The 12,769-nt window shown below is 39.5% G+C and overlaps 1 protein-coding gene across 1 annotated transcript in view; it reads right to left on the bottom strand.

Annotated features, from left to right (window-relative positions):
- Positions 1-421: 421 nt before the first annotated feature.
- KCNV2 (potassium voltage-gated channel modifier subfamily V member 2) overlaps positions 422-12,769 on the bottom strand; it is a 29,343-nt gene continuing 16,995 nt past the window's right edge. The window contains exon 2 of the mRNA XM_080372091.1: positions 422-11,254. Within this exon, the coding sequence (XP_080228217.1) occupies positions 10,979-11,254 (276 nt within the window). The 3' untranslated portion in view covers positions 422-10,978. The remainder of the gene's footprint in view (positions 11,255-12,769) is intronic.

Here is a 12,769-nt window from a genome sequence, read left to right as displayed (position 1 = left end):
CAATGAATTGGAAGTTACCAGTGGTCACATAAACTGGCTTAAGTTTCTGTATTTTATGTATTTCAAAGCAGTCTCCGAAATTACTGAGTTTATTGTCAGAGGTTATGATGATCCACAACTAGTACTACAGTCCGTCAGGAGCTGCAGAGCTTAGCGCCTGTGAAAAAAATCAGATTACTTGGTTTGAGACTCGGAGTTGCCTGCTTAGCATGAGGTAAAATACTCTGGTTTTCTAGGGAGCACCTTTATGTACACAGGTGCTGGTATTTTTAAGTCATTTTCTAGATGTGTGTTTACTCAAAGCAATGAAATGCATTGTTTCGTCTTAATAAGTAACCTGTTGCTTCTCCCTGGTCCTGTTACAGGGAACATTTTTTACTATTCAAAAAAAAGGACAATGTACCTGAATAGGCAATTTAAAAAAAAAAAATAATGACTAGAATTGTAATTTATTTTACTTAGGTTAATTTAAGCAGTATGTGAATGTTTATAGTTAGGAGAAGTGTTTCTAACATTGTTTCTGTTTGCATTTGTTGATTTACTGATACTTTGCTGACTGTGCTTCCCTTTTAATTCCACCTAAGCCTATAAACAGTAGTAAATACTGAAAGGTTAATCCCAATTAAACCTGATTGGCATTGGCATTAAGTGTTCATGCTTGTAAACACACCCTCTCAGTTACCAAAGGTTGCAGCTCATTAGTTTCTGTAACAGGATTTTCTTTTGTCACAAATAAAACAGATCATTTTAATTAGCAACAGATAATGAATTTAAACTGTAGTGAACTGTCTCTAAAGAACTCCCAGTTATTGCCAAAATCTGAAACCTGAACAATTATGCAACAAATTGGTGACTGAATAATTAATAGTAAAGTAAAATGATGGGGGGGGGGGGGAGGGGCAGGGGCAGGGATCTGATACAACCATTCTCAATTTTCAGGTTTTGAGGGGAATAAACTAATGCTTAGAATCTGCCACAGACATATTTCCAATCAAGAGAATTAAAGGGGGCAGTGAAAGTAAGTCATAGCTAAAGATAGATGTTGATAACCTGAATAGCAAAAAGCTCTGTAAGAATGTCTGCTTGCATGGATGTCATTTGATGTTTTAATTGTGCTTGCTTTAACTGAATGTCTACCAGGCAGTTGATTTGCATTTTTGAGATTGTATGGTTTTAAATTGTGTAGCAATTTGGAATGACTGACAACCAATCTTCCTTACCACAATTTGAGAAATGCCAGTCTTGATTAAGTAGACATCAGTTAAGGTGATGCTAAAGATGCAACAATTTTTCTATAGGGGATAAAACAAGAGATTTTACTGTTAAGGTATGTCTTTAACGTCAGTTGAAACCAAGTTCTGAAATAGCTTAATGGAAGGAGAAGAAAAGGAGGTTATGAGAGGTACTAAAGACTATTTCAGTGGCTTAAGTTACTTCAGGGTGGAGTAATTTTTCCCACTGAAGAAGCTGGTTAGGTGCAGTGCCATGTGTCTGCCAGTCTGCTCTGGGTCTCAATGACTGTGTGAGTGCTGAGAGAAACTGTTTGAAAGACTGAAGCAAGAGTATTTTTTTCAGTGTGTCCTTTTTCTCGTTTGAAATATCCTTGGCAAGGGCTTCTGCCTACTTTAGATTATCTGAACTGCTCAAATTATTGCCAGCATCTTAATATAGCTAGCAGTACTTTTTTTTTTTTTTTTTTTTTTTAAATTGCCAAGAAGATAGTGGAAGTGCATGTGCAGCAAGTAAGTGTCCATGTCTGCGCCACTCGCTTAGAAGAGATTGTTCCAGGAGTTATGGGATTCTTGTTTTAAAGCCATTGTCCAGAACTGAAGTGACTGTCCCATTGGCCACCCAGAGCAAACACCTCTCTCACTTTACGTAGCAGAAGTTGGAGGGTGAACCACCAATTTTAAATCATTGTGAATGCTAGACCAGTCAAGGACAAAAAAGGCAGTGATGTTTATTTTATTTTTGGTTCTTGGAAAACAGAGGTCCCATTACCTTGATAATAGTGTATATTAGTGTGTAATAGTGTATTTTGCATTGCCTTGGAAATAGGGGTATACAGATAGGTACTTAATTGCAACTTAATACCTCTCTCTGTAATGTATAAGAGGACCAGCTTTCCCCTTTCTGCTGACGGCAGGAGAACAAGCAGTGGTTTGCCTTTTCCGCGGACTCCACCAACATATCTTTTCTTTAGAAGCAAAAAATGTGTACAGTGCCTCTTGAGTTTTTTTCTGAATGCAGAACTGAGGACAAAGTGGGGTCAGCAGAAAATGCAGAATGATTGAAGTAGCTGGAAAAAAAGGGGGAACGTTTTCAGAACAATATTCACATTGCAGGCAGACTGTGACCCCTAAGCTGTGAGACTTTCTTTTTTACTCCTGTCCATCTCTTGTCTGGTTAGATTGTGCACTTGTCAGAATGGACACAACACCATATCCACATATGCACATCACTTAGTACTTAAGGTTTCTACATAAGTATTTTCACTGTTCCTGTGGTATGTCTAAAAAAAGTTATAAAATGGTACTAATCAAATACTGAAAGTAGGGGGTTTGTTTCTTACGTCTTTAAAAGATCCATGTAAGTGTTCATTGCTTTAACCAAGACACATTTCCTTCTGACTTCTTGGGAGAAGAAATCTCTAGTGTTCATTAGACAGTTTGCATTATCAAATTCAAGATCATTGCCAAAACCCACCCATTTTGCACAGCATTCTTCAGCTGCTCTGTGAAACCACAATAGTTCATTTGCTCTAACCATACTGTTCTTCCAGCACTTTTCCTGTTTTCTGCTTGGGGTTTAAAGCTGTTGTATTGAGTTGCTTCCTTATGTACTCCATTCTGTAAATGGTACTTTCTTTCAACTGTTAAGAATTTGTTGGTTTTTAAAGCCCTTTGTTTTCTTTGAGACCCTGGACTCGTAGGAAATGTAAAGTCTTCCAAGATCTGCTAATGGTAGTTACCATTGGACTAACCGTCTAATAAAGAGAAGTAGGCATTACTAGAAAGGATTGCTGTTTAAGAGATATGAATCTATTGAAGAGAAATTAAATCTGTTGTACTGTGTTCTGCATCTTTTCTCCAATCCCTGTAATGGCAAATTTCAGCAGTGCATGCTTTCCTTGATGTGATTTTTAGAGGTATGCAAAAGCAGTAACCCAACTTTGCTGTAGCATCCAAAGTAGCAAGTAGAGTATCATTTGCAAGCTGCATTACAGGGAAGGACTGAGTGAAGGGAAAGCCACTGATGGCTGAAAAAAATGCAAAATATGCCAGGTAAACTCAGTCTTGAGTTATCAGCAGTAATTCCTTATGTATGCCCAATTTAACAGTATATATCTCTGTGACTTTTCTCCTGCAATAGTTGTGTATTTAAAGTTTTGTCAAGGGCCATACTGGTTGAAGTGGATTTAGTCATCTGTCATCTGCTGTCATGGAAGATGGTTTTAATTGTTGGATTTGTATGCTCTTTCAGTCAGAATGTGTCTTAAAGTGCTTTACAAAATACAAAAATCTTAAAGATTCTCTGATTTGTCCTGTCTTCCCCACAACTGCTTCTCTCTGTCATTGCTGTAGCTTATCAACCTGTGCTGACTAGAGTGTGTCTACATGGACTGCATCTTTTGTTAGAATAGTGGGACAGTCATAAAAACCATAGAGGAGGTAGCTGACAGCTCTGGGTATACAGGCATATATGAACAGGTGCTAGAAGCATTGAAGTAAAAAGTCATAAAAAAGTTTTTCCTTGTAAAACAGATACAAACAAGATACTTGTGGGGGAAAACAAACAAACAAGCCCCACAAACAAACAAAAACCCAGGACTTTTCATTTTAAAGATGTATTGATTTATAAGCATTCCTGATAAAAGGTTTTTTGTGGACAAAGGTAATAAGGGAATATGGGAGTTAGTTCAGTATGTTGCATTGGTTAAAGTTTCTGCTCCCAGTGAGTGGTTAGATGAAGAAGATTGGGTGCCACCACACCTGCTAATAAGTCATATTCACAGCATGGTGGTAGCACCAATTTTCATGGCAGTCAAAATTAGTCTTACAGTTGAAGTGCTTTCAAAGGCTGTTTTAAAAATTGGTGCCACCAGTTTTTCCACTTAAGCATTTTTTCTGGTTTTTCTCTTTATCTGAAGAGTTTAAATGCTTAAAGCCTGTTTCAAATTCCAAGTCTTTTTACAGTAAGCAGTGAAAAGAACAGGGAGGTACCAATTTAAAGGCATATTTGAGAAATGTCTGAATGATTTCTCTTCAAAAGAATTAAAAATGGTTCAATTGGCCATTTAAAGTCCAAATTTCATGGTATTTTATTAGCCAAGGCCCAGGAATGAGGGAGCTACTGGGATCTGCCTGCCAGAATTGGTAGTGCTCGCCAGTGTCCACGCAGATCCAGTGATTTCTCTTTAAAATGTCCTTATCAATGACAGATGCCAAACATAATGTTGCATTTCCCATTTTATGCAGTGTCATGCCCAGGCTGGAGGACCTTTTGGTTTCGCAGACTATGATTCAGCTTCACACTGTCTGAACATTTCCCTCTTTAGTTTGCTGCTCAGGTATTAAGAAGTGCATGTTGGCACCAGCCTTTGAGATCAGTAGTTACTGACAGAACAAATGGTATAAGCACCATAATGGTACATCTCAAATACCCTGTTTTCTTCTGCTTTGGGTGCTCTTTGCATGTCTGCTGTTAGTCATACTTTCCTTTAATTTTGTATGGTGCACTAAGGTGGGAAATCTGTGTGTGCATTGTCTGCTCTCAGGCATTGTGGTGCTGCTCAGATTGCAGTTGCTGCAGCGCGTAGGCCCTGCTTTCTAACAAGTAACTTGCACCAGGTCATGATACCTAGGAAGCTTTTTGTTGTTTTTAATTGGTTTCCTGTATAAAGGTGGGGATTTTTTAGTGAAAATGAAATAAGCAATGTAACAGTTTCATTAAACCAAGCTTACTTTAGATTATTAGTAATATAAATGTAATAATAGACACTAAAGGGCATGAATGAAGCCCAAAGCATTTCATCTTTGCAAAGGGAGAGTGTTGTGTTAGCACTGGACTGATGACTGTTCTACTCGGGATTCTGTGTGACAGATCATGAACAGAATCCATATTTATGCATGAAAATTTGCTTTTCAGGCAGGTATGGAAAGTGAGTTAGGATAAGGCACTAACTTAGTGAATCTGCATCGGTAATGGTGAGCTTTATCACAGACAGAGGATCTGACTTGTTTGGAAGGTGAATTTTGTGGTAGGATTTGAATAAAGGATGTGACAGTGCAGAGAGAAACACAGGGAGAAGGCAAGCAGGTATTTGCAGATTTCTGAAGGTGGAGGGACTGGGGGAAAAGAAATTGTTGCTGAAGGAAAGATGCTTTTGAAAAGCAATGTCAAAGCAAATTGCAGTGGGACGATGCAAGTATAACACAGCGTAGAGTAGTGGAGGCCAGTGGAAAGAGGTAAAGCAGGAGCAGTGTGCTTAAAACCTTGTGTCTTTCTCTTTTCCTCCAGCCCCTCATTGATCTAACAAGTGCGATGTATCCGGCAACTTGCCTGCTGCAGCATGAGTCAGTAGTGTTTTTCCTTATGCCTTTGAACAGATGTTCCTGCATCCTCGTCCTTACAGGGGCTCTAGCATTTGTCAAGCTACTCCCTGAGCTGATTCAGTTCACAAACCAGTTAAGATTTCTGTGTGGTAGTGTTGAATTAATTTCTATTAGCGGGCTCATAAGATCCACTAAACAAAGGTGAACTCACCTGAACACCAGAGCACAAGCTGGACAGCAGCGTTGCATGGTAAGCTGCGAGCTAAGTAGCAAGAAGTCTGACAGCCAGGAACAGGCCTTGCCTTTGCAGGGGTGAAATTAAACTTTTAGGTTAGCTGAGCTGCATGACCAGACTTTTATTTCAAATCTGTGTATAAAATGGCACCATTTTCCCTTCGGTGCATGAAGATTTAGAGGAATATGCATTGTACTGCATGGAAAAAATATACACAGAAACTCAACATTAGTTTACGCCTGCCATGCCTCGATGTGGAATGACAGTTGGTTGATACCTGTGTTTTGATTGCTTATGTTAAATCCTGTCAACAAAAGCCTGGACAATACTCCCTATTGATCTAAAACAATGTACTCAACAAGTAATGTAACTTTACCTTGAACTTCTATGTTCCCTGACTAATTTTCTGATGTTAAAAAAATTCAGATGTACTCCTATTAGAAACAAAAAGGAATAGTGAAATTCATCTCCAGTGTAATAAATGCGGCATTAGACTCCATAGTTATGATGATACAGATTCTACACTACAGATTCACGTTCTACAATTTCACGTTCTTGTAGACACTCCCGCTGACAGGACTGCAGGCTGTCGGTGCGCTGCGCCTGAAGAAGGTGCAGCAGAGTTGACGCAGCAGGCAGCAGCAGGCACTATGTGTTTTTAAGACAAGGGGATGTGGCAGCCCGTATCCTCAGGGCAGCATCAGTAAGCAGTTCTCCATGCCTTTCCGTGCCTTTCCCCAGGGAGACCCAGCTACCTTGCCCTGCCTGAAAGGGCATCGCAGCCCCCATCACAGCGGGACGTGTGCTCACAACCTGTGGGTGACTTCCTGGGTTTTCCTGAATTTCTGGAACTTTCCTCCCCCAACCCCCCAGTTTGTTTACCCAAAAGAAATAGGTGAATGTTAAGATATTTGGAAGTCAGACCAGCTTGACCCTCAAGCACTGGGCAGAACAGATTCGAGGAGCACGGAGTCCCTTTGATCCGTATGGATCTGGCTTCACCGGGGTTTGATCACAGACCTCGCCTCGCAGCCCAGCCTTTGTCACGGGTGGGCTGTTGCATTCATTTGCAGTGTATGCCTTCGCCTCCGCATGTAGTTTTTGGTAAGAAAAAAAAAAGTGTCCTACTGAGCAAGCCTGTTCTTGTGTGAGTATTGAGAAGCTCCTCTGCAGACCGACGTGCTTGGCGGCAGGCTGGCTGTGCTTGCTCTGCAGCCAGCGCAGGTTCTGCCTGCTCTTTGCCAGCTGGTAGCAGAAGTGCTTTTCAGGCAGTTTCCTCTGCCAGAAGCAGTGAAGGAAGTAGTGTTGCAGTGGTACATGATGGCCTGAAGAACAGGTATTAGTGATAGTGAAAGAACGACAATTTTAAGTATGGTACTTGTTTTATATGGTTATTAATAGGGGTGAAACACTTTCACTTATCAATGCAGCAAATCTGCTCCAGAAGTTAGAATGACAATACAGAATCATTTTATAGAGTAGAATTACACTTTGACAAGTTTTATTTAAAAACCTTGATAATCTACCTCCATACCTACCTGTAGAATGTTTTAATTTTTCTCAGCATATTTCCATTAAATTACCTAAGTACATAAAAAGCTAGTACTTCTGACCTTTGCATTTTTCAATCCAAGATAAAGAGCTGGATTACAGTCAATTGGCATGTAATTCATCTATTACTGAATAAAGAAGTTAACAAAAGTATTGTAAATAGCAGATAAGCATGAATCAAATATTTTTACCTAACATACAAATACAACGTTCTAAACAGTTGAAGCTATTTTTTTAAGCAAGGTGACAATTTTTGCTTCCTAGGCTTATTGGTAGTCATTATTTTACTTGGAAGTATACCTAGTTTATTATCTTTAAAGTTATACGTATTTAAAGACTGAATGTTACTATTCGCCTTAGAAGCCTGAGAACAGCACCAGATGCCTATTAATCTGTGGTTTACTGTAGCTACTCCTGTAAGTGCTATCTTTCTGAACAAGAAAAGCAAACAGCTGCTGAACTGCATTGAAAAAGTGATGTTCTTCTAAGACAGGGATTTGTGCAAAAGCATATTCTAATTGGATTTCTTTCCACTGTCTCATATAGGCACAGCTCTTTAGATTTCTACCACCATCACCCCTATTTTTTTTTTTCTTTTGTCTTTTTTTCTTCTTTTTTTCTTTTTTTCCCAATAATTCCCAGGCTAAAATGAGTAGATGAAACAGCATGTAGTTGTCCTAAAGTGAAGCCAGGCCATCCAAATAAACTGACTGCTGCTTTGTCTACCAGAGATGTGTACATAATGGTAGAATATATTTTCCTTTTCCCTCTGGGGCTCATTAGTATCTGTAATTAGTCAAAATGGAAGACTTCAGCACGTCCACATTCAGTGAGGTTTCTCATTTCTCAGTGGTTTGAGAATCCTTCACCCTGTTTCCTCAAAACCTTAGCTATGCCAGGTTAACATCTCATACAAAAAAGTCTTGTCTACTTCAGCTTTAATAGTATTTCCCATCTTTCTTGTGTTTAAGCATATTTTCCCTTGACCTGATTATTTTGAAATCTTTTGATTGTTGAAGCCCTGTGACATTCAAGTCACCAATGTCACAGCTCTCCTGCATTATTTTTGGATGTCGTCATGTGTGCCATTTGACTGTTTCATTTGAAATGTTCATTTGAAACAGCTGTATTAAAACAGTAAGGACTTGTGCATTAAAATCTTGTTGGACAGTTAAGAAAGCACTCGCTGAGGATGTTTGATTCTGACTCCTGATAAAAAGAGAGAACAGTCCCTTTTCTCCCACTCATATTTTGTGTGGAAAGCCAATTCCCTTATGTGTCATGAAGAACATCTACTTGAATGGGTCCTGCAGGTGAGGCAGGTGGGGTGGAAAGAAGGGTGGTGATTTGTGTCAAGTCTGAGGCGGTGAGGAGGTCCAGCCCCCACAGAGTAAGTGCTCAGGCTCTGGGTTTCTCTAGGTGGCAAGAAGGTGCTGAGCCTGCCATGCGAAGCTGAGCATCTGCTTCCCATCTGCGTGGTATGTGCAAGTACTGATTCCTTCAGACACGAGAATCAATTAGGGTGTCGCATATCTTGGCAAGCGGAGTAATCACCAACATTTAAGTCCTTTTAATGGATCTAACCCAAGCTGCACTTTGGAAATAAAGCACACTTGCATTTTTGCATGCTTGTAACCTGCCACCTTGTTGAACTTCAGCAGAGGTCTAGGGGAGAGGCTTCTGTGGTTTCAGGAAGCTGCTTGAACTGTTGCTGTGCAGAAGGGCCGTGCAAATTCATAGCATCCCTAGAGCCAAAGTAAAGCCGCTATTCTTCTCAGTGAGCGCAAGGATTGTGCCTGCTGCATTGTCCAAAACAGCAAACATCTATCCCATTCAACTCCCAGAGCTCAGCTCTGCCTTAAAGACATGGTTTAGCTTTAAACAGAGCTGATCAGCACACAAAGTGCTGACTGTCATTCCTAAAGAACAAAATGACAGATGGCCTTATGATACGTTTGTCTGGAGGTAGAGAATGAGAAGAGCAACTTGATTACTAATTACCTTCTCACCATTCAAAGGAGAAACATCCTTATGCTTGACACTATTTGCATGGATGTGGCAATATTAATGAACTTTTTCACCCTCAGATGTTCCAGGACTGAGCTTCACACCATTGTCTCCAGTGTGGCTCTGAGATTTGAATGCAGCCATTTGCATTCAGCAGGGTAGCACAGACACAACGTGAAAGTTCAAGAATTTAAAAATGCATCTCTGCTATCAGGCTGTTTTGTAGCAAGAGCGCTGGCAGGGTAACAGACATGGGTCATATCAGTCAGTGACTGTTACCACTGCTTCTTTTTGCTGCTTTTTTTTTTCCCCCACTATTTTTATCCAAGTATCAATAAAATAACTACCCTTTCAGATCTGTTATTATTCAGGTTACTATTTCTAAACTGGTATGACTGCCTTTACATAAAAATACTTCTGATATGCTGTGTATTAATACACGAAATTCTGATTGAATTTAATTGTTCTTGTTAATTCATTGCATAGGTTTTGGGGTGAGTTTCTGATGCATGAGAAATTGCATCCAGCTGTGCAAGAAGGCTCAGTAATCTTAGGAGGTAAAGTACTACTGGGGGTGAGCTAAGGTGTCCAAATTGTGTCCCTAATGGCTGTATGTACCAGACAAAATATCTTGACTTTAAATTATATTTATAATTAGTTACAAATAACTGCCAATAAGATCCTTTGTATGAAAATTCTTCATGAGATATTATCTATTACATGTTTCATTTGATTTTTTTTTTAAATGCTGCTTTAACACTTATGTCCCATGACAGGCCTATTACTAGTCTTAACAATTCAATAAGCATATACATTAAATACTGTAAAATAAATACAGTTTATCACTTAATACTATACGTAAAGAAGGTTTTGGTTTGGAAATGTTTTCAGAATTTATCAGTGACATTTATCAATTCAGACTCCAGACTTCTTCGCTGTTTCTTGGTATAATGGAAGATGATTATAGAGGTGGTGGTGATGGAAATACTAAAAGCAGTGTGTTGCTTGCTTAGGTATGAAAATGGGAATCATTTGCAGGGCTGCATTTGAAAAATAAGATTGGAACAGTGAAGCATAGCTATCTGACAGTGGAAACAAGCTGAAAGCTTAAAGAGTATAGATGCTGCTAATATTCAGGTAGATGCTCTGGGCTGTTTTCCTGGCTGGTGCAAAACCAATTTCAGCAATGCAGTCAGTGTATTAGGTATTCTATTTGTTTAATTTTTGAGACTGCTTTGACAGCAGTGAGGCAGCTGGCCTTTAATGGCAGCAATTTGTTTTCCTTTGGTTTGATTATGGTGGGTCTTTTTTGTGGGTCTAATCAGTAGCAGGGGGTTACATCTTCATGTGGGTCTTATTCAGAGTTTCTGGGTGGTTAATCTGAGAATGTCATTCCAGATAGTTGCTGTGCTTGGAAAAGCCGGGGGGTGGGGGGGGTGGGGCGGGGCACGAATCTTCTGTCTTAGTCTGAGCCTCTTTTCTTTTGAAAACAACCCCCTGCTAAACAGATTTCATCATCTACTTTTGTTACTTTTGGCTTTTCAGTTTATCCCCAGTTAGCTTGGCTGATCTATTGTTCTTTCTCCTTCAGCTTCTTTGTTGCTTCCCAATATCCACAGCACAAACAGTGTCAGTGCTGTGACAAAGGCTGGGCTGCACCTTCTCCACAGCATTCAGCTATTTTCTTCATGGCTCTCCGTGTGAAGTCCACCTTCCCCCTTTCTTTCTTGAGAGCTGTGTACTCGTAGGCCTTCAGCTTGCTGTAATAGTCTGAGAATTTGTTGTAGAGAATGGAGATGGGCATGCCATTCAGGATTATTCCAAATGCAATGCAGAAGAAAGCAAACAGCCGGCCAAGGTGAGTTTCTGGACACATGTCTCCGTATCCCACTGTAGAGATGCTGACCTACAGGCAAACCAACATTCAGCTTAGTGTATAAATGGATATGTTCAGGCATCGGGGACAATTTTAAAGTTAGTGGTTTTGCACTTTGCACTTGCACTGAAATACTCTCTGCTGCCTTTTTTCTCGTACCATCCATTTTATGCAAAAAAACCCAATTAAAAGAAGTCCCTCTCATGCAGCAGAAAGACAACAGTGCAGTTTGACACTATTCAGGAGGAGTTTTATAAGCTTTGTCCTGCAGAGGGAATTTCCAAACAGTTTTCACACCAGCCTCTCCAGCAGGTGGATTTGCATGGCTGCAGGGAGCAGATAGAGATGGCTCCCTGACTCCGCAAATCCAGTGATAACTGCAGCTCTGCTCTGTCATCGTGTCACTTGGAACAGATGCCCTGTATCTAAATTGTATGTAAAAACGCAGTATTTTGGGACTTATTCTGATGTTTGTATTTAGAGTATTACCATTGTTTGTCATACATATTTTAACATGAAAAGCTTCAGCTAATTGTGAAATACATTTATATAATGTTTGTAATAGAGGAAGAAGTGACCCAGGACTTTGAAGAGTCTGGATAAAATCCCCTTTAAAGGTTACATACCTGCAAGGAACAGTGGAAAAAACAAAGATCTTTCTCTATTGTCTCAAAGTTTTTGCTTGCAGCGTACGCTCACAACACACATTTAAAGTGCTAAATTTTTTGATCTCCCTGTTCAGCTGTGTGTCAGAGGTTACAGAAGTAAGGTGTATGTGTGCCTTCAGTAAGGAATATTCCCATTTGTTTTAACTGACAGACAGGTACACAGGTGAGAAGTTTTTGCTCAATTCCCCTTTGAAGAAGGGTTTGGGAGTTGTTTAAAATGTTTTTTGTGGGACTGATGGTATTTAGTGTATCTGCTTTATATGAATCTGTACATTCTGCCATCACAGTTTCTGCATAGTTCCACAGGCTTTTTTCTTAGCCATCGGGGTTTTCTCTTTTTAGCCTATGTATGTATGAAGGAACTGTCTTTTATATGGACCCAGTATTATACCAAGAACTGCAATACTTTTTTTGTAAAAATTAGTTTAAAAAATGTTTGCTTATGGGGATGCTACATATGAATGATGTAGTCCCAAACAGCCAGCATAAAATAACTCCTAATTTATATACTTCTACTGCACACACCTTGATTGTTTATAGTTGTTACATTTAATAAATATAACTTATTTTTCTCTGGCAGGTAAAACTTGCAGGCTTCTGCCATCTGACACTTCCTAGACTTTGCAAGGGATATTTTTCAGCCAATTAATATTTTTTTTTTCACAGTATCTTAGCACAATGTGTGTATCTGTGAAACAGTAATATAAAATTTTGGCAGAAATAAACCACAGGCAGTAGGACTTTCACTGTAATGCCCTTGTGGCTTTAGCACTGATGTAAGTCTTTGGAAGGTCACGTTGTGCAGCCTGCCATCCTCTAACATGCTAAATAAAATGTTATTTCAAATGAAGAAAGCATTAGGGTACATGAGACAGCA

Source organism: Falco punctatus (assembly GCF_963210335.1).
Source record: "Falco punctatus genome assembly, chromosome: Z".
NCBI classification, from domain to species: Eukaryota; Metazoa; Chordata; class Aves; order Falconiformes; family Falconidae; genus Falco; species Falco punctatus.
The sequence above is the reverse complement of the archived record's forward strand: the minus strand, read 5'-3'. Positions and strand labels throughout refer to the sequence as shown.